The sequence below is a fragment of the Anabas testudineus genome, chromosome 10 (assembly GCF_900324465.2).
Source record: "Anabas testudineus chromosome 10, fAnaTes1.2, whole genome shotgun sequence".
Lineage (NCBI taxonomy): Eukaryota > Metazoa > Chordata > Actinopteri > Anabantiformes > Anabantidae > Anabas > Anabas testudineus.
Genome location: NC_046619.1, coordinates 21,472,175 through 21,493,663, shown reverse-complemented (window position 1 = coordinate 21,493,663; position 21,489 = coordinate 21,472,175). Strand labels below are relative to the sequence as shown.

Genomic DNA, 21,489 nt, shown 5'->3' with positions numbered 1-21,489 from the left:
CATACAGCAGAACAACAGAGTGGGATTAACTTGAATGAACTCCTGCCATAAAACTTTTATGATGCCTGTGAGGAAAACTGGTGCAACTTGACTTCCAAATTCAAACCGAGCTTCAAAATAAACTTGACATAAAGAAGTCACAAGTGATTTCAAGCACGTTATGTCCTCATCTTACAGAGAACTGTGTGACTTTTAAATGTGGAATGAGAGATTCCATATTTTCTCACACACATCTGCTTCGAGTTCACATGTGGCAGTCTCTGTATGAGTTAGGTTGCCAAATTGCCAAAGCAGAGCACACTAGATGAGCCACGGCTGATATTTTACTAGCATGTGCCCTGTGGCTGGTTGTGTCCTGTTCCAGCAGGATGTGGTGACTGACGTTAAGCCGGCCTGATCTTCCCAGAGTCAATCCCCTGAACGGACCGAGATTGGCCCTGAACACCTGGTCAATGATTAGACTGAAATAGGTCTGAGAGACCAACTGTCCTCAAATACAACGCTTAACCAGACCCAGTGATATAGAAAACAAGGGAAAGTTTTCAGTGTCCCCTTAGTGAGCGTTTCAGCTATAATTTATAAGAGCCTCAGGTTCACTGTAACGTCTGCAAAATGAGGCCTCTGGTTAGTTTGTCATCTAACAAACTGTCTATAAGCTAAACCTCAAACAGTGTATTTCACAGCTCATGTCACCCATGTGACAGTAACCTAGAAACACGTCTGTGTTATCTGATCTTTCACTTTCACTTATTCATTACAGAGCTGAGCCCCAACGGCCTCCTAACACTGATCTAGGTCCGTGGAGAAGTAACCACCTTGAAAGAAGTTGATTTAAATGATGTATTATTGTCACTCATGCTCTTTTATCCTTTAATGTAACATATGTCAGCAGTATATAAAACCGTGTGTTCACCAGATGTATTGATCACATGCTCCACTGAATACCACATATTTGTTTGAGTGCTGTATATTTATAGCAAAGAGTGAAGCATCAGTTAACCGCTGAGTTATTACATTAGCATGTGGTGGTATGTGAAGCTGTACGATCTGGTATGACAATCACTATGAGAATGCATATTTCCAAAGCCAAATAAATGGTTACTGACATCGGGAAAGCATGCATCAACATTCTCAAAGCTTTCCACTGTTATATGTGGAAAGCTTTGTTTTTCTGAGGCATTTACATGTTTATTTAAATGTTTTAGTCTCTAAAATCACTGGGAGCTCTCTCGTGTCTGACATTTTTAGCAGACAAATCACATGCAAAGCTGGAAAAGAAACTGAAGACTGGTCTCATTTCTAATAACTTAATGCAACAAGTTCAAACGCTCATGTGAAAATAATACAATTATGAATAGAGCTGACACCTTAACTCTAACCGCTCCTGGGTTTATTCCATGTGGAATTATTCCATGTGGAATAAACCCTCTGGATTTAAATATACTGAAGCTGTCTGAAGCATGTGGAGACAGACAATGGAGAGATTGAGAGGAATTAGAGTACGCATGTGTAAAAGTGAGCGGCAGTTAGACACTGTGTGAAAGAAAGAGGAGAGAGAGTCACATGTTAGGAGGAGGAGGAGGAGGATGTGGGGTGGGGGAGCGAGGGGGCACTGCCTGTCACTTCTCCACGTCATGAGTAACGCCTCCCTCCTTCCCTCCCTCCCTCCACTACGACTCACATGACTGCAGCAGCCCTGTTCTGTAACTCCAGTCACGAGGATGGAGTAGTATTACAAAAACCAGCCGGCAAGGACGAGCGCCATAGACACACACAGGGAGAGAGAGAGAGCAAGAGAACACCACCAGCAGTCCCAATAACCCTGAATAAATATTAATATATTAACGCTGCGTTTGTAGAATAGATAACCTTATCGTTCAACACGGAACTTAGCCGTGTTGCACTGTGTGGTGATTTTTCTTCCTGTACTCCAGTTGGACTTTATCTTCAGTCCTTCTATGTCACTCAAGGACTTTGCAGCAATCCAGCTTTACAAGCTTCTAAATAAAGAGCTGCAACATTTTAGAACAAACATCAGAGCATTCACGTTACTACACGAATGAGTTCACTCTTCTCCTTTTGCTTCCTATGTTTCCATGTTCTTCATGCACCACTGCATTACACTAAGATGCGTCTTCGGCATCATTTAATCCACAGTTATCCAACGTTGTGCCACTTATCTTTGGTATCTTCACACACGTGGCACTTGAATTCATTGAGGTTCCAACTGAACAATGTTTGGCTGCATAGCATGAGACCGTGATGACTGACCAACCTACAGCACAGGGACAACAGAGCCGAGATGATCTGACAACTGGACAACTGACGAGTTGGTTCAGACAAGCCGTAAGAAACATCTCACGACAGGGAGCGCTGTTGCAACCACACAAAACAGACTTTGTTGGACCTGTTTTTTTGGTTTAGCCTTTATTTTTTCAAAGTCCTGTTTGGTACAATTGAAGCAGAGCGATACATAGACTGATGGGATGGTTGGAACAAACTGCTGTATAATACACATATATTATTTACATATCATATATGTTTTTCAGGTCAAGTCATCATAATACCAGCAGAGATTAATGACAATAACCTAACAACACAATATATTATACTGTAGTTCAGGAATACTGTGTCAGTACCACTACAGTCCTATATTTTAAAATGCATAATAAATCCATTAGGCTGTGTTTTATCATATATAATCTATATATCTATATAATCTTACAGTGCACTGTGTTCTAACCACCATCTACTGGAGTTATGTTGATTTATACTGTTGTCATGTGATTCTCTTCCATATTAACGACTGTGTTGGTGAGTTTCTCCTCTTGTGATGGTGTCGTTCATTCACCTCCTACTTACACCAGGTTTTCATTGCACATTAAAGTGAGTTGGGGGGTGGTGGTGGGGGGTGGGGGTTGTCACATCATGCACTTCACATCTGCCTGTGTGTTATGTGGAAGCACATGTGTCACAGCTGCACGACATAAATAGCCCACAGCCTCACTGGAGCCACCGAGGTAACCTGCTTAAGCTGCCAATCATCTCGCACACGCATGGACGCACGCACGCGCACTATCACCAACTTCCGCGCACTGAGAGCAATAATCACCACGACGCAATATTATGTCACACGGGGGGGTGGGGGGTCCTGTTCCTATGACAGACCGTGTTGAGGGTTGACGAGCACGCTCATAAATCCGTGCGTAATTCGGAAGCGCGACGCGGAGACAGCTGCAGATTAGACCCGATACCTGGTTCTGTCGCAGGAGAATTATACATCTATACCATCTATACCAAATCCCGTCCGGAAATCTGCTAATTTTCTGTGCACAGCACTAACGGACTGCACATCTATCCCATAATAAGCTACAGTCAACGATCCGCTGCACATCTTCCATGTGAAGCGTCACTTGAATGAAACCGAACTTGTGACTGCTGGAGTCCACCTCCGGGGGGGTTCTGGTACAAGATTACTGTGGGATTAAAAGGAGAACGAGTTACATATGTTTTAAACGTGTGCTGCTTGGGGTGGGGGGGGGGGGGGGGGGGGGGTGTTATAACACGCTGTACGATGGTTTGAAATGTGAACCCCCGGTTTGTGTGAAACTCAGGAATCACTGGGTACCGAGGTTCCTGGACGCAGCTTGGCGCACAGCACCGAGGGTCCACACACACAGCACCGAGGGTCCACACACACAGCACCGAGGGTCCACACACAGCACCGAGGGTCCACACACACAGCACCGAGGATCCACACACAGCACCGAGGGTCCACACACACAGCACCGAGGGTCCACACACACAGCACCGAGGGTCCACACACAGCACCGAGGGTCCACACACAGCACCGAGGGTCCACACACACAGCACCGAGGGTCCACACACAGCACCGAGGGTCCACACACACAGCACCGAGGGTCCACACACACAGCACCGAGGGTCCACACACTGTCATCCCACTTCACACACACTGCTCCTGTGCTGAGCCACGCCACCGTGTGAACCAGACGAGCGTTTTGTAACCAAACGATTACGAAAACCTGAAATCACACCAAGTGTATCGTCCGAGCAGAAGCTGCTCTCCTCTTCATGTCACATCGTACGATTCATTGATCAATCTGAAGTCATGACACGAATTATCAGGGGGAGTTGCTCAACTTTGCAGCGCAGCAAACAGCCTCCAGACAGCGACACAAAGACCCAGAGATCCCCGGTTAAGCTCACGGTGCAGCGGCAAGCAGCTTAGAATGAGTGGATAAATAAGAGGACACAGCACAGGTTGGTTCGGCTACAGTGTTTCCACAACCGGAGACAAATATAAAACATCATCTACCATCCAACCAGCAGCTATGTCTTTTCTGTGCACGAATTTTAAATTCAGTCCCTCCTTTAGCCCGAGGATCAGTATCATAATGTCATAATATCACGGTAGTCCTCAGGCTGTGTCCATGCGTTCACAGACGCACCACGTGTCCAAGTCTCCGGCACTGAAATTAAACTTCCCACAAGAATGCGTCAAAAGTTTCCAAAGCGCCTCTCTGCATACAAATAATCCTCCACAGCAGCAGCACACCGGCTGCTCTCCGCTCCAGCACCAGCACAAAATACATTTAATAGTTTCAATCCACCAAATCTCCCGTTTGCTCATGGCTGATGACATTTCCTCCCAAAACACGTGAAAGCCACACGTCAAGACATAGTAGACATTCACACACACATGCATGCAGACCGAGACACCGGGTCGCTCTCTGCCGGGAGATGCTGCTGACAAGCCGGGCGAAAGGCTCGCATCAACCGGGTATTGCATGCGCCACGACGGGCGACACGCAAAGATGCACCCCAGCCTGCAAAGCCCAAGGTCCCGTGTTTCCAAAGACGCCGGCTTCTTACCTGGCTGCCGGAGTTTTCTGTCAGGTAATTGAAGACAAAGGACGAGAGTTCCTCATCTAACAGTGGAGCGCAGTCCGCCATCTTCTAGTGAATGAGGAGCCGTGGAGTCAGAGAGCGGAGTATAGGAGGAGGAGGAGCAGCAGTGGAGGAAGGCCGCCTGCAGGGGGCGCATCTGTTTACACACACAGGCAAAGCAGCACATTAGGGACAGACCCCCTCACCTGAGAGGGGCCCGGGACCTCCAGGAGTCAACGAAGTGGCTCCAGGAGGCTGTGCAGTAGAACTGGGAGTAATGGGATTTACCTGTCATTGAATTCAGTGGAAATTATTCTTCTACTTCGATAGTTTGTCTATAACAACAACATCCAGTCACTTCTACAATAAAATAATAAACTACTGGTTTTATTTAAAATGCCAAAGACTGAGGTGGGAAAATATCTTTTCAGATGTTAGATGCTCTTTTATATTTTTCTATTTCCTTTGAAATAAAAGCAGCCAGCCCCGATAGGCCTCCATCAAACTGTTTCCACCTTCATACAGAGGGGAATGATAAATTATAATGCAGCTACTGATTTTATTAGCCTCTATTCTAACCCATAGCTGTGTACATTTTTATAAAAACAGGACGGTTCCACCCTCTCCGTAGCATTTCAGATCAAACATACATCATTTGTGCTCATTACTGAGGCCAAACTCAAGCAAGCTGACATGAATCCAAACCGGTTCTCTTTCATTCAGCTCCGTTATTATCACAAATCCCAAAATACAAAGGGCCCGATCATTCAGGATGCACTTTGCAGGCTCCAAAACTCTGCCTTTGTTTTGAGGTGCCGGCACAGACATAAGTGTTGGCAGCACCCTGTTGCCAGGCAACTGCAAACCCAACTTCTGTCAATCATTTAGCAGAGTTGATGCAATTAGCTGATGCCAGTGCAACTGAAGAAAACTTGATCTTCTATTTTAGTCACAACACTACGAGCTGACGCTGCTTTCATTGACAAAGGACTATTCAGTTTAACAGCAGAAAGTTGAGCAGTAAGTCAGGAGCAAACGTAATCATCCATTAGCTTCTTTACTCACCAAAACGGTCCCTTAGGGAGGTAAATACTAACAGGATTGGGACTAACAGTCACGAGAGGTGCAGTCGACGCCTCCTGTGCAGAGTGTCTCATGCTAGCATCAGCTTAAATTGCATATTGTAGCTTTAAGTACCGTTTGCTTTAAACTAATTTCATGTCCAAGGATTTGCTGCCGGGACATGTTTTGCTTTGCAAGACAAAGCATCAATTGCCAGTAACTTTCCTCATGACATAAAAAAGAACCCATTTGCTGCTCAGCTGAATTTTATGAAGGTTTAATCTCAGAGTGAGGAAGAGAGAGCTCTACAACCTAAGACTGTTTTCAGATTCCTGATAGAGTATTACATTTAGAATGATTCATACTTTGATTTCACTTTTGCACATGTGCACTCACTGATAACAGGCTGCTGTTGTGAACTCGTCCTGTACGATCAGAGCTCTGCAGCTGCAGCATCATTTGATGAAGATGCCAGACATAGTTGCTCTTTTGTTTTGCCTACTGCACCAACCTGAACTAAAACTAGAGCAGTCTGACTTCATTTCACTGCTGCCTGTCTTTTTTAAAATGGTGAATTACATCTGCAAAAACACCTTTAGATAAAAAATAAACAACAGTTTTATTTGACCAGTTTTATGTGAGTGATTCGTGAAGTTCGGTCAGGAACAAGTTACCGTCTAATGGCCGTAACAGAGCTCTGCAGGTCTTTGAGAAGCTGACAACACTGACCTTAACACAAAATGTGCACGTGTGTGTGAAAGAGCTTCTAGAATAAAGACAGAAGACAGTTTCTGAAATTAGCATCATTTTCTGAGATCCTCATTGTTCCTGTCTGTGTCAATAACACTGCACAATCAACACCAACGTGCAGTAAATGAGATGTGGGATCAGGAAACAGTCAGTTCATCAAACAGGTTTTGAAATAAAGTCCTGAAGTCAGTCACATTTGTTTGGCAGAGAAAACAAAGATGAGTGGTAAAATAATAACCAACCTGTTTGTTGCTAACGCTCACAAACAGACGCGTTGTTCGAATGACTATACATAGTGTATAGAGTAGAACCGTCATTCTCTGTGTGGTTATTTTCATCTTCACTCTTTAAATCCAGTGGTTTTGATCCTTTAGCTAACCTGAGTAGTTCTGCAGAGCTTCACTTACAAAGCATTGTTGAAATTTTTCTGAATTAGTCTCCAGCCAACCAATCCAACCTTCACTAATGTTGGACACATATCTGGAGGTTGAACTGCAACATCACAGATTTGAGTGAATTTATTGACAGACAGAAAAACGTTGCCTGTGTACATTTAATTTATATTTTAAATATCAACGTATTTACATTAACAGCTGCATATGGAGAATATAACTGAGTTGTATAAAAACGAGATTTTTAGAAAAATGTTTCATGTTTTCATCCATTGAAAACCAACTGCCCATTAAACAAGTTCAGTCAAGCTGTGTGTTTCCAGTCATAAACCCCACCTACATGTTCTTATCAAATCCAAATATGCAATACAGGAAAAAGTTCTTCCTTTAAATGTTTAACACCACTCTACACGTTGAATCAGTGTTTTATTATATGTCAATAATTGGCCAGAAGGAGACAAATTAATTCTTGATCAAATATCACTAGTGAGGGACATCAGCCCCTGAGAATCAGAGGAAGGACTTGGTTTTCCTTTGGCTTTTTGCAAACTTCAACAATCATGCAGAGATAAATCTAGGATACGGTCCAGAATGCAATGCTGTTACATGGCTGGTTTTGTTGTGAGTAAATGATCGACTGTGGCCTTCACTCCTCCTATTTCTACTCTACATTCTAACCAAAGTACAGTTCAGCTTAATGCAATATTCACATCATCTACTGCATCATATACATATCTCTTAGTCATTACACAACCTAAGTGAAGACGGTGATGACCATAACAGAGAGCTGTGTGTTATTTCTAAATCCAATAATGATAACAACAACAACAAAAACACAGTGTGTGTGTGTGTGTCTGGAATGATCTACCTGTGCCTGTGTGACGATCAATTTGTTTTAGAGTGAAGTAAGAAAACAGTTGTGAAATCAGGATCCTCACTTCTTCTTTTTGTAGATACCATTATTGTTCCTGCCTGTGTCAATAACACAGCACAGTAAACACCACCTTAGTGAGTACAGTGTTGTTCTAACAGACACAAACTTTGGGCACAATATTATCCATTAAGGTTAGAATTAGGCACCAAGAGGGAGCTCCTTTGGCGCCTCTTTTTATAAAGGAGTATTAACAATACCAGTTTTCTGGTCTCAGCATCTTATATAGCATCACAGATTTGGTCTCTACATGACATGTATATATATTATGTACACATGTCATATCATGTTTTCATGCAATCAAAAAATAACTGCCCGTTAAACAAGTTCAGTGAAGCCATGTGTTCCTAAAACATCAGAAACCACACCCACAAAAAAGCATCAAATTCTACATCCACCGAATGCAGTGCTGTTACATGACAGGTTTTGTTTTGAGTAAGTGATGAACTGTGGCCTCCACTCCTCCCGTTTCTGTTATTGTGAAACCAAAGCACCATTTTACTTTACTCTAATCCAATATTCATGTCATTTGCAAAATCTGCTGCACCATATACATATCCCTCAATCATCACACAAACTGACATAATACTCATCTCTTATGTCTTCAAAGGACTTTTGATCATTTTAACTGCAAAAACAATGAGACCACAACAGCACATTTAAACGCAGCTTTATGACCTTGGGGTTCATACGATTTCAGTTTAGGTTGTGATTTGGTGGTGGATATTACCAAACACATTTTCAGTTCATCCAATTACCCAAAACTAATTGTCATACAGTGAACATAGAACCTTTGGCTAAATGTAAATGCACTCTGTAGTAACATCAAGTGTGTACTTGTTCTAGATATGTGCAATAAGTGTAATTGTTACTCAACTGGTAAAAATAGCAGTCTTGCCATAACTCGCCAGCGTGCTGTGTTTGCATGCTGCCTGGTCAGTGTGGCCTCAGAAGTGGGAGCCAACATTACTGGAATGCCAACAAACCGTTCCATATTAGTGTTCCAGTGATGTCCCCGTCTTCTGTTACTACATTTTAAATTTACATTTTAGGCCTACAGCCAGCCCCAACCCAGAAAGACTGCCAGGCAAGGTTGACAACAGAATAACCTTCAACTTCTCAATCATTAGCTTTACAGGAAACTAAGATTCAGCAGGTCAGAGGTGAGAGGTGAGATGTGAGACTGGGCTATTGATAATTGCCACACATTATTCCTGGAGAGGCTTGTGGATTCGTGAGGACAGGTGGGGAAAGAAACTGAGAGCTACAGAGATGTTAGTGTTAATCTGCAGATGAATGAAGCTTAAGAGAACAAACAGGACAGTTCATTTTGTCTCACTTTATATGAAGTTGTACAAACTAAAGGAGAAAGAGAATAAAAGCTAAATCTGCTGGAGGAAGTGCCAGAGGGGCCGGACAAAACAAATGTCTCAAGAGGACGAAGAGGACAAGCTGCAGAAACCCAAGCAGGCTCACAACACACTGAACTACAGCTGACCGCCACAAACACTAAAAGCAGTCCAGGTCTCTCAAATGTAAACTGAGATTATGTGTATCTCAGCAGCATCCAGACCATCCACGGTGACATTTCAATAATGTTTAGTCCTCAGGGGGCAGTCACCTAAAAAGAAGGCTGCAATCTAAGGTCAGACTGTTAACCAAAGCTGGTCTCTGTCAGGTGGTCTTAGAGGTGAGTGCAGTATTTAATCTAAGTGGACATTCCAATAATATTCCAGGTTCATCCTCAGCTTACCTCTGTCCTCTGGTATCTGCTGATCAAAAGGTAACAGGGCTGTAAACACAGTGAGTTACTGAGCTCTGCCAACGTGCAGTGGTCACGCTGACCCCAGATAACTTCAGAAATAGTTTCAGTGTTTGCACCTTCTCACTTAATAAAGTGAGAAGAAAAAGTATAATCTGGGTAAAATTACCTGTGCAACAGAAGCTTCAAGCATTTTCTGGTATAAGCATTTATTTTCACCACATAGTACAAATCTGAAAAGAAATTCTCTTGAAGGACCAAAGAGTTTTGATGATTAAGTTATTTTCCAAGCTACTATAATGCATTTTCTGTTCTCAGAAAATAAAACCATGATCAAGTTAGTTTCTTATTTTAAAGACTTCAATATCTGGAAATCACAGAATCACAGAAAAGCTCATTTATATAATAATAATAATAATAATAATAATAATAATAATAATAATAATAATAATAATAATAATAAACTAAATCACAATACTATTATTGATTAGACGAATTTATAAAAATAAACTGTAATTTATGAAACATGCACAGTTTTTACACAGCGCTCTTTAAATGTTGATTAATAACTACATTTAAAGTATAATGTGTTCAGAATCCAGGCCAGACCATTAATAAACACAAATTATACATCAGTAACAATACAAACATACCTTGGGAACATGCAGAAGGAGGTGCAGCAGCAACCTCAGCGCCCCTGATTCCTGCAGTTAAGTCCACAGCAAACATTACACGAGTGAAAGGGAACAAAACACAACCTCAGGCCCTGCTGAGCTACGCACACGGTGAATGTCCCATTATGAGAATAATTCACAAGACAACCTAAATGAACCCAATAACATTAAGGTGGACCTTACCACCCACTTTATTTTGACTCTTCAGAAGCTGACAGGAATCCAGTCTTGTAAGAGGGACGTTCCAAATATAACCATCCAGGACAAGGGAACACACTGGTACATATTAATCTAGACAGGCAGCTAGCCAGTCAGTCAAAGATGCAGACAGTCAGTCAACAGGTCACACAGCCTGACATTATATTCACACTGTAGACACATGTTCACACTAACTCTCTCTGATCGGAGCGGAGTAGTATCCAGTGGAGTTTCTTGTAAATAAGCAAGTTTATGTTACTGGTGACATTCTCCGACATCTATGGCCTGGTTAACTCACTGCTACTTTTGTTGGTGCATTAATACCACCTGCTGTGTGCATGCCTCTCCTCCTGCACATGCCTGATGCAAATAAAACAGGAACCCATTGTTCCACGGAGGTACTAGTGGTCAAAGAGTCCTCAGGTTACCTTTAAGGTATTGTTAATCTCTGCAGCATCTGGCATCAGCTGCTTTGATAATGGTATAGGTATCATATATGACATGTTCCAATGTGAGACCAAAACACAACAGGCTGAATATAAAGTAAACCTTCTGCTCTGCACACCACAGCAATACGAAGCTGCAATCACAATTCCTCTAGACCACATCAATGACATAATTGTCGCCATGTGTCATGCTGCAATAACAGTCAACAAAAGGGCCAAACCCCACTGTGGCTGTGATATCAGAGGTAGGGAAAATGTCCTGTTTAGGAAGCTCTGCAGCAAGTATTTTTCCACGCAAATTATCACATTTAAGTCAACTCAAATAATATACCATTTGAAATTAAGCTATTTCCCAAGTTTGACTGTTTGCAATCAGGTCATTTACTGTTAATACTTATTTAAATTGAATCACACTAAAATATTAAATGCAGGATTTTTTTGAACACATCCATCCATTGTCTTATTGCTACTCTGTCATTGCTACTTACTTTAAATAAAGGATACAAGTACCTCTTAGATTTAAATAGAGAGACTTAGAGGCAGTCTGTCACAAAGCCAGACGCAATGAAGACAGTGAGCCATGCTGCCACCGAGCCAGCAGAGCAGCCTCACAGCAGGGCCAGTGAAACACATTTTACTGTGAAATAGGCCAATAAAATAGATGCACCAGTGTAACACTTAGACTGTTAAATATTTCCATAAAGAGCTAATAAATCGTAGTAAACAGTAGTAAATTAGTGATTCTACAAAGGCACAATCTGCTCTGTAATCAGGTTTTGGTTTAAAAAGAATACTTGTAAATGACTGGCACTCCGAAAGTCATGCAAACACATTCAAGGCATGCAAATCGGGCTGCAGTTTAAGACGGATATTCAAATCAGAAGATGAATATCAAGAGAAGTGTTCTCTCTTGATTAAGTGTTGTTGTTGACCTCCATTTTAAACAGTATTGATGCAAACATCAACATGAGCTCCCAGACTCACTACCTACAGTACCTCTGTGTTATATTTAGCGGTGGCGTCCTCAGAATGAATTAATTTACATTCCTCATCCTTAAAGGAATCTTGCAGAGGACATTACAGGATCAAGAACGCTCTGATTTATGGCGGTATTTAATTTAAGGCAGCGAGAATCGTTGACATGTAACCAGCGAATTTTATTACTTGCTTGGCCAAGTTGGTGAAGAGCTGCAGGAATAGAATTGAGTGGAGTGTATCTGAATGATTGGTATTAATAGGTCTTAATTCATACAGCGGGGAGTGTTGTTGTCAGTTTATTCATTGTTTTTGTGCGAAGGCTGACCTTTACCTTTGCACTACTTAGGACAGCGTCACCTACTGCTCCTGTATGCACATGTTGATATTGTTCTATTTAATGTCTCATGGTTATGTTAACTTTAAATAGCTAACTAGCTTGTGTTTTTGTCACTGCCAATTCCTTCATGATCTTCCACGTCCTTCAACCTAAATGACCATACAAGTCGTGTGTCTCTACCCTTTCACATGACCCATAGAAGAGTGTCTTGAAATAGCAGCACCCTTATGGTGGCTAGTACACTGGTCAGTCCTCTCTCGAAATAGAGTCCCTATGGTGACAAGCGTTTCTCGAAATAGCGCCCCTATGGTGGCAGATGTACCGGACCTTTTGTTTTATGTTGTCATAGAAACAATCATAAACACATGGTCACTATTGTGGAAAGGTCATGATTTGGTCACATAAACAAACCAAATTGCATTTGCCATTACTATGATGTGTACATAGGGAGTCAAAACACTCAAGACATGATCATCATGGCATCATAACAAGTTTGTACCAAATGCCAAACATAAAAATAATAAAATAATCAAAACAACTAGGTTTCTATTTATATACTTCACTTTGTGCCTGATTTGTGTTCTGGGTGAGGAAACCTGCAAAAGAGAACAGGCAAAGAGAAAACGCTGATAGATAAGATAGAAAAGAAACTGTAAAGTGCAGCTGGAATCTTTTTTTTCTTTTTGTCTAATATGAAAATTCATTTAACAGCAGTTCAATAAAAGTGTCCATGAGAAGAACGTGCTTGAACAGCTCTGCAGATTGAATCACAGAACCAGGAAAACTGAACTGCACTGATGTGATGCTGAGTAAAACATGATAACATGGTCTGTTAAGACGGTGTCCATGCATACAGGCGATGCCGGCCAATAAATCAATTATAGCATCAATTACATTACATTACATTGCTGATGTACATTTCCTCATATTACTACAGCTGCTCCAGCACACAGCTGAAATCGGCACTGAGAATCATAACGGATATTTTCATGGTCATATACTGTATATTTCATTACGGCAAATGCTTGTGAAAGGTGCACATAGACACGTTTCTAAATTTATATACAATTACATACAGTACACAAAGCTTGAGGTGAACGTGTGTTTGCATGTTGACTGATAGTAAAGCAAGGTTCTGTCTGGCCAGTCTGCTTCAGAATGCTGCATCAGTTGACATCAAGCCTGGTGGAAATCTATAACTGGCCATCCATTTTGGGCTTCTACACCCCCAAGTACACAGACCGAGAAGTTAATGTTTTGCTGTGATTTATTTTGTATTTTTCCCCAAAGATGAAATCATAAAACAACAGTGGATACAGCTACAGGCCAGCAGGAACGTTTTCATCTGTTAGTGGACGACTGTTTTTACAATTCTATCCCACTATGCAGCAGGATTTTCAGAGGACAGTACTGTTTCAACTGGGGATAGTCTGGCCCACAGGAAGACTTCCACAAGCTGGTCAATTAGAACAGGGTGTGGTGGAGGGAAGATGGACCTGTCCTTTGTTCATGGGCTGCACTTAGAGGGTTGGTGCAAACAACCTGTATGGACATTACAGGACTGGAGGACTCGTTGAAATTAAGAATAATATGGCCAAAAAGTGTGGAAATGATGTGAAGTGATCATAAAACAGAGAAGTCCCAACTGAAGCTGACAGCTAGCAAGTGGACAGAATAAAAAAAATTCAAATCCCCTTTTCGTTAGACTTGTAGATTACAAAAGTCATGTTTTAAACTACAGAAGCCATAAATAAACTGTTTCTGTTACACCTGAAGGCATAGTTTAAAGGAGAAACACAGGTCTAATGTTCAGTCACACCTCACCACCCTCTTGTCTCTGTGTTTACTTCACTGTAACTCATTATTCACTCACCTCAGCTCCAGGTCGTCATGAGCTATTCACATATGTAGTTTTAGTCTTATACAGTACAGGCCTATTATCAGGATTATGTGCTGCCTGTAAAACATGCTGCAAAAATCCAAACACCCCAACTTGCAGCTAGTAAAATTCCCTGCCCTGAACGGTTAATAAGGAAGTGAATCCACCTTTCCCAAGGCCCCACAGTCATACATGAAGGATAATATATTCTATATATGGAGAATAAATATACTCACACATGCACACAAATCCCAAGGTCACACTTCCACACATGTGCTGAATTGACAGTAAGTGTACATACGGTTTTTCACATTCACTCCGCCTGTATTTCCACATTCCTCAAGGGTAACACATGACCACTTACACACAAACACAGTAACATGATGGACTATTTGTTTGTGGAGTGAGTTTGGGTTTATCTCCATTTAGAAAAATGTTCAGTATATCAACCATCCAACAAATGGATATTTATTCACTAGCTATAGTAGAAAACAGATATTTTTAGACTGGGAGTTTAGTCATCTACATATGAGTCTATAGTTACCAGTAATGTACTGTCTCAGCCAAAGCTAACAGCCAATTTTGATGATTAAAAATTCAGCCCTGGACACATTTGCTATGTCACATGATAATATATAACTAATAGAGATTTTTCACATGCAAAGAATTTTTATTTATTTGACGCACACATGGACAATTTCAGTGAAAATGACATGGAGCCACTGCCAATACAACTTTGAGACCATTTATTATATATTATATATTATTAGATTTAGAAAATGGCCACTAAGGACAGGTTTATTAAGATGCAAAGGATGAAACTGATGCATGAGAAAGGTGGTAGGGAGATGAAGAGTAGTAGAGAAGTAACTGGAGAAATGATTCTCTCCATCAGCCACGAGGACCATGCAGTACGAACATACCTGTTTGTTCTCTTTCTACACTGAAAAGACTCCCTTGTTACAAAACAACAAAAAGTCCAGAATGAATAGCTAGACTGTATTTTCAGTTTTCACCCACATGTCTCTTTGTGTAAGCTTTTATCTGTTCGTGTACATGACATGAACTGGTTTAAACTGAAGAAGAGGTCCCCATTATTTTCAGGCCTACCTTAATTCAACACCACTGCGCCCATATGTACGCTGAAAGAGTTGCTGTAATCATTTCTCCTGTACCATTGACTGTGAAAAGATCAATTTCAATGTAGGTAATGGGGTGAAAAAGCCACAGTACCAATCACACAAACACCATTGTAGTTGGGAAGAAATTAAATGCAATGATATTTCTATTACTGCTTGTTTATTTAGGTAATCTAGTCAAATCTTGATGAATACATCTGCATGAAAATAACTGATTTTACCCTTGTGTCCCTCTCTCACTGTGTGTCTTCTAATACCATGTTCTACCTCATCCTATTAAATGCTTCACTCTTACTCTCCCTCTTATACTACATCTTGTGTCTCCAGTCTCAGCGGTTATTTTCCCCTCACACTAAACAGCAATGTTTAACAATACAATTGCATTTACACCAAAACATTATATTCCCATTACAGCTACAGCACGTAACTCCACTGATCCATTAATACACACATCATAAAGAAAGCTCATTCAGCGGTTTGCATTGTGCAGATGTGCTGCGGGTCTTGAACCTGTTTTTTGAAAAATAAACTAAAGAGGATTGATTCCAGTGCCTCTCACATTATGTAATGTTCATCAAGAATGGAACAAACACTGATAAAAACACCATTAAGACCATCATGATAAACTGTCTATGGGAATCATGCATACTAAAGTTTCTTCATGGTTACATGTGTGGAGTCTGATGGTTGCATCACGCAGCTCAGGCTATAAACAACCAGCGCCTCATTGATCAACTCAACAATAAATCCATGTTCAATCAAACTTTAATTTAAGGCTAATATCAGCCTCATATATTAACATCTCATAAAGCTGTCAAGACACATTACACAGTGTTACACACAGCAACATTCTCTATTGATGTGTATTATAGGAAGCCATGTCTTGTTTGTAGTTATCAATTAGTGCCGTGGCCTATTTCATAGACGGGTCATGTGTTCATTGATCTAGAGGGAGGGAGGGGGCTGTTCAGGCCCAACTGTGCCAAAGCAGGTGATCAATAGAACTCACACACTGTTTTGTACAGACTTAGGGGAGCTACACTTATTTGAAACTTTTTATTTATAGTTAGATCAACAGTATCCTAAAAATTACATTTCTATACATCTACAAATAAACCTTTCGTGGGAAACATACACTGATACTAAGCATCTTACTAAAACAGACAATGGATGTTTTCTGGTTTAGAATCCACGACATGCAGTTTTTGTCTCTGTCTAAATATCTGATCTTGCCGTGAAACACTCAGTTTTTTGTGATTACAATGTTCTTAAACTTTTTCTCACAGCACTTGGTTAAGGTCAGAGAAATACTGTGTGGGCTGAAAGTTTTGTAACTCTCTAACAAAACTAACCAAAGTGCTTTTCTTGTCTAAACCCAACCACATGTGGAACTCTGGACCCAAACTTGCACAATATAACCCTAATAACATTACATTCACTACAAAAACAATCACTTTAATTGATAATTTTACTGAATATTGATAACAGTGAAGTTGTACACAGCAATGCACAGTATTTCCTCAAGTTGTACTATAAATAATTACAGTATCCCCATTTTGAAGCAAATGTGTGCTGGACTCAAGTGTCTATTTATAGGCAACATGTGGCCCATACTCAGCTCACAGGTTGTGTGAATGACATGAACGATGAGGTTTCACGGTTCAATTTAGAGTGTGAACGGAGCTAATCAACCATCACTGCTATTAATGAAGAAAACAAACAGTGAACAGTTCAATGTGAGAAGGAAGCCAGAAGAAACTTTTAGAGATGGTGTGTGTGTCTCTGTCTCGAATCAATGGAGACGTAATGAGGATATTTGTTTTCTTCTACTTCTGTCAGATGTGCAGCTTTGAGTGTGTCAGTGTGTTTATGTTTGGGAACTTGTACCAATTTGTGTTTAAAGAAAGATTTGGATGGTGAAGACACTGGACAGTATTCAAATGAAGACTTGGGTTAAGGTGATATGTTTGGATTATGCACGTAGCTGAGATATTCCAGTTAACAACTACAGAATTTGATCAGTATAGATCTTCACAGTGAAAGTACAAACATGTATGTGAGTGTTTTGTAGGTACTCACTACAATCAAGACTGAAAAACAATCAACTCTTCGATTATCTCCCTCTTCTACTCTTCATCTTCCTCGATCCCTTTGTTCTTCACCAACTCATGCACTGATTGCTCCTCCTTCTTCTGTCATTCGTCTCTCCTCCTCAATATCTTCTGTCTCATTATAATCTCATCTCCTTTCATCTTCATGCTCCTCCTCTTGCCCCCCTCCCCAACACCTTTGTCTTCTTTACCTTTTCTATCTCCTTCTTTGTTTTGTTCTTATCTGTATCACCATTTCTTTTCCTTCTTTATATTCTACTTATGTCCCTCTCTCATTCTTCATTACCATCTCTCCTTCCCCACCTCCACCTCTTTCACCTCTCCTGCCTCCTTCGCTTCTTTTTTCTTGCTCATACCATATTTCCCTCCTCATTCTTCTTCTCTTGCTCCTTGTCTCCCTTTTTCCTCCCTCTGTCCTATCATCATTACCGTCATTGTCATTTGCTTTATTATATCTCACACTTTATGTCCCACACTCTCTCATTCTCTCACACACAGGTAACAAACTGATGTGCCAACGTGCAGCATTTTCAAATGTCCTCATTTATATGCTGTCTCACTGTGGCCATTCTAATTCCTGATAAAGAGAAGGGAAAGAAGGGCTTTTCAGTTCCTTCATGGTACCTGCATATTCTTACTTTTTCTAATCACCCTTTGGTCCACATTACCAAAAAGATAGAGGACGAGAGTGAAATATTGTTATACCAGTTGAAGAAAATCTATTGCATTTAGAACTAAAAGAGAATACAGGTTTGAAATTATCATAGTTTTGATAGGATTAGTGGACCAGATATCACAACTGAACTAACATAAACACCAATCTGTCTCCATATTAAAGGTTTTCTTCTATAACAAACCAAACTTCTAAGAATCCTAAGCTTCCTAAGCCTTTTTCCTACATCAAAATTCAAAGGTGAAATGCTCTTCCCCAAGTTTTCTAGACTATATTTAAGACAGCACAAAATTTCTGGCCTATGAAACACTGCATATCTCAGTCATTTGTACAAAAAGGGATAGAAAAAATTTCCTTTAGCCATACAGTTTGGATTATGAGTGTACTGATGTTGCACATCTTATTCGTTTCAGCATCCTTTAATTCCAGTTTAAAATGGAAAAAATGACCATAACTGTGAGTTAGGCTGCTGTACACCAACAGAAATAAAACATGCCACTGTGACTATATTTACCCCAGCAAACTCTATCTTTAGGCCAGCATTTTTCAAGTCTGCATGAGCAGAAATGCAGATCGTGGATCACCAGGCACGCCTTCCCAACTATCTCATTCTCAGCAACATGAGAGATAAAAGCTGACTGCAGAACAGCTCTCTCGTGTGTGGCGCTGATGTGCTGTAAAAGCATTCTAAAAACTACATGATTGTCATAGTCTAACTGCTTGATTTCAGGTGAGAGGAAGCAAAAGTATTTTCTGTGAAAACTGGGACACAGAAGTGCATTTCTCCCTTTCCAGATCTAAAAAGACAAACAAAACAGAGAGTTTGTGCACGTCTGTCAACAAGATTAGTCTGCAAACTAACTACTACTGTTAGTATGCAGACGGCATACAGGAGGAAAAGAAAGGTTTGCGAAATGTGTGTGTTTATCTGGAGAAGGTTTTGAACTATAATAATTTGCAATAGTATGATGTGATTAAACACCCCCAATCTTAGTTTTATTAAGCTTTTACTCAATCTGTTTTGCTAATTTATGTGAGGTCTGAGATTTGGTCTGAGCTTTTCTTCCACTTTAAAAAGACTTGACTTTACCATGGATTAATGAAGGATATGACTTATCTGATGCATAATTAAAAGGCAAGATATTTTGCGGTACATAAATGAGCTTAAAGTTGGGTTGGAGCCTCTTATATATTCTGTCTTCTCAGGCTAAGCTGCTGTGGCCCTACTAACATACAGTAGGTGACTAAACCTAACAGTCCACTCGATAGCCCAGTCATCATCCCCATCTAGCTCCACCTGTTCCACCTGTAGTTACTAGTTAGCAGAAAACGACTGCACTCTATTTGCTCAGGTTAAGCTACAGCGACTAGCCCAAGCGGCTTGTTATGTACCTTCAACAGAGACTCTGCTCTTTTGTCTAAGAACCAACTGAAGACAGGCTTTTCAGGTGGGTTTCCCCATATCTCACCACTCTTTACCAGCTTCCACTTTAGAAGCATATGTTGGCTTCTTGGGGCAGTAAAGAGTGAACCCTCCTGCTGCGTCCCAGAGGTCAGAGGTCATTGATTACACATAAAGCTTCATCTGGGCTGCTGGCTCAGGAAGTGCTTTGACGTTATTTGGATATTAGATCTGGGTTGAGGAGGACTGCAGGGTTCACCACAAACAGACAAAGCAAGTCGTCCACTTCCCTCATTTGTTTTCATATCGTTTCGTTCGGTTTGTTGCATTGGGGACACATTAGTCACTGGATTTCTAAAAGTACAAAATGTGCACACAGTGACATTTTTAAGTCATTTATATGTGTATTACAGAAATGAGCAATATTATTACAAGCAATCAACTCACAAAGCAACAGCCAAGTAATCACCGTCATCCAGTCTTATCAAGTAGAAAGTTCCCACTCGTACATAGTTATGTACCCTGCTAAGCTAATAATGCCTGACAATGAGCATGCTAACCACGTGCTAAGCTAACAGCTGAAAACAAGCTGGCTACATGCTAGCAGCATGTCTTACTAATACTGTCACGATTCCAGAACCACAACATAAAAACAAATATTCACACTATATTAACAAGTCATCAAAGAAACCGGTTAAGACTCTTTAGGAACCTCGTGTTAGCAAGAAACTAGGCCAAACAACAAGCTAGCAAACATGCTGCCCATATAACCAAACAAATTCAATCTACTATCCCATCTTAGCAACTAACAAACCATAGACAGTTTAAAGCATGCAGGGCTCATAAAACAGGTGCTGCACTTACCCGTATCAGCATCAGTCACTCATCTTTCTTCTTATATAGTCAGTAACTGGAACTGGTTCAATCTGAGGAATCAGAGTCACCTTTACACTTGCATGGCTTAATGTCACTGATGTGTTTAATTACATGAGAGTCTTAGGTAGACTAACACTAAAAAATTCAGTTATCATGAAAGCTAAGCCCGGCTTTGATGCACTACCGCTGCTTCTCACTAAAAAGAGAAGCATTAATACTCAATGCCTCCATCTTGAGACCTGAAGTCTGACAACTTCCATCACTCAACTGTCCAGACGGGTCCTGACCCCAGAGCAGGATACCGACCTTTATTTATGTCAGGATAGCACGAACAGCACTTTGTCTTTATTCAGAAATGCAGAATTACTATCATTTTAAATTGTAGGTGTAGATGTGTGTGTAATGTGCACTCACGCTTCCATTTGGAGATCAACTCCTATTATTGGTACAGTATTTGCAGTCTGGCACCTTGAACCATTCAGCAATCCTGACTAGTCCAGCCCTCAGTGCAGCAAACAAATCTTTACTTATATCAGCACAGTATGAATAAGATCTCTCCTCAGTAAAACACAGAGTGACAACTTATCTCTGAAAGGTTTTAACTTTAGGTGCTACAGACCAATAGTGATGCACTCAAGGTACTTTATAGTGTTTAATACTTACAAAAATATAACTGTACACAGAATTAAAGTGAAAACCCAACAACCTCACTTGAGCGGCACTAGGTGACAGTGGAGAGGAAAAACTCCCTTTAACGGAAGAAACCTCCAGCAAACCCAGGGTCAGGGTGGGCGGCCATCTGCCTCAACTGGTTGGGATGAGTGGAAAGAGGAGCGAGAAAAGAACAGCAGTTGAAATACAGTAATGAAAAAAATACTTTTGTAATGTTAATAAAGTTACTTTGCACAAACATGTCAGCACTGAGACATGCATAAGAGTGGTCTTCAGTGTGCATAGAATTTATTTTTACC

General features: G+C 40.8%; 1 protein-coding gene across 1 annotated transcript in view; it reads right to left on the bottom strand.

Annotated features, from left to right (window-relative positions):
* The window catches only part of ppargc1b (peroxisome proliferator-activated receptor gamma, coactivator 1 beta), a 73,485-nt gene extending 68,445 nt beyond the window's left edge, over positions 1-5,040 (bottom strand). Inside the window, exon 1 of the mRNA XM_026357741.1 lies at positions 4,894-5,040. Within this exon, the coding sequence (XP_026213526.1) occupies positions 4,894-4,974 (81 nt within the window). The 5' untranslated portion in view covers positions 4,975-5,040. The remainder of the gene's footprint in view (positions 1-4,893) is intronic.
* Positions 5,041-21,489: the final 16,449 nt, after the last annotated feature.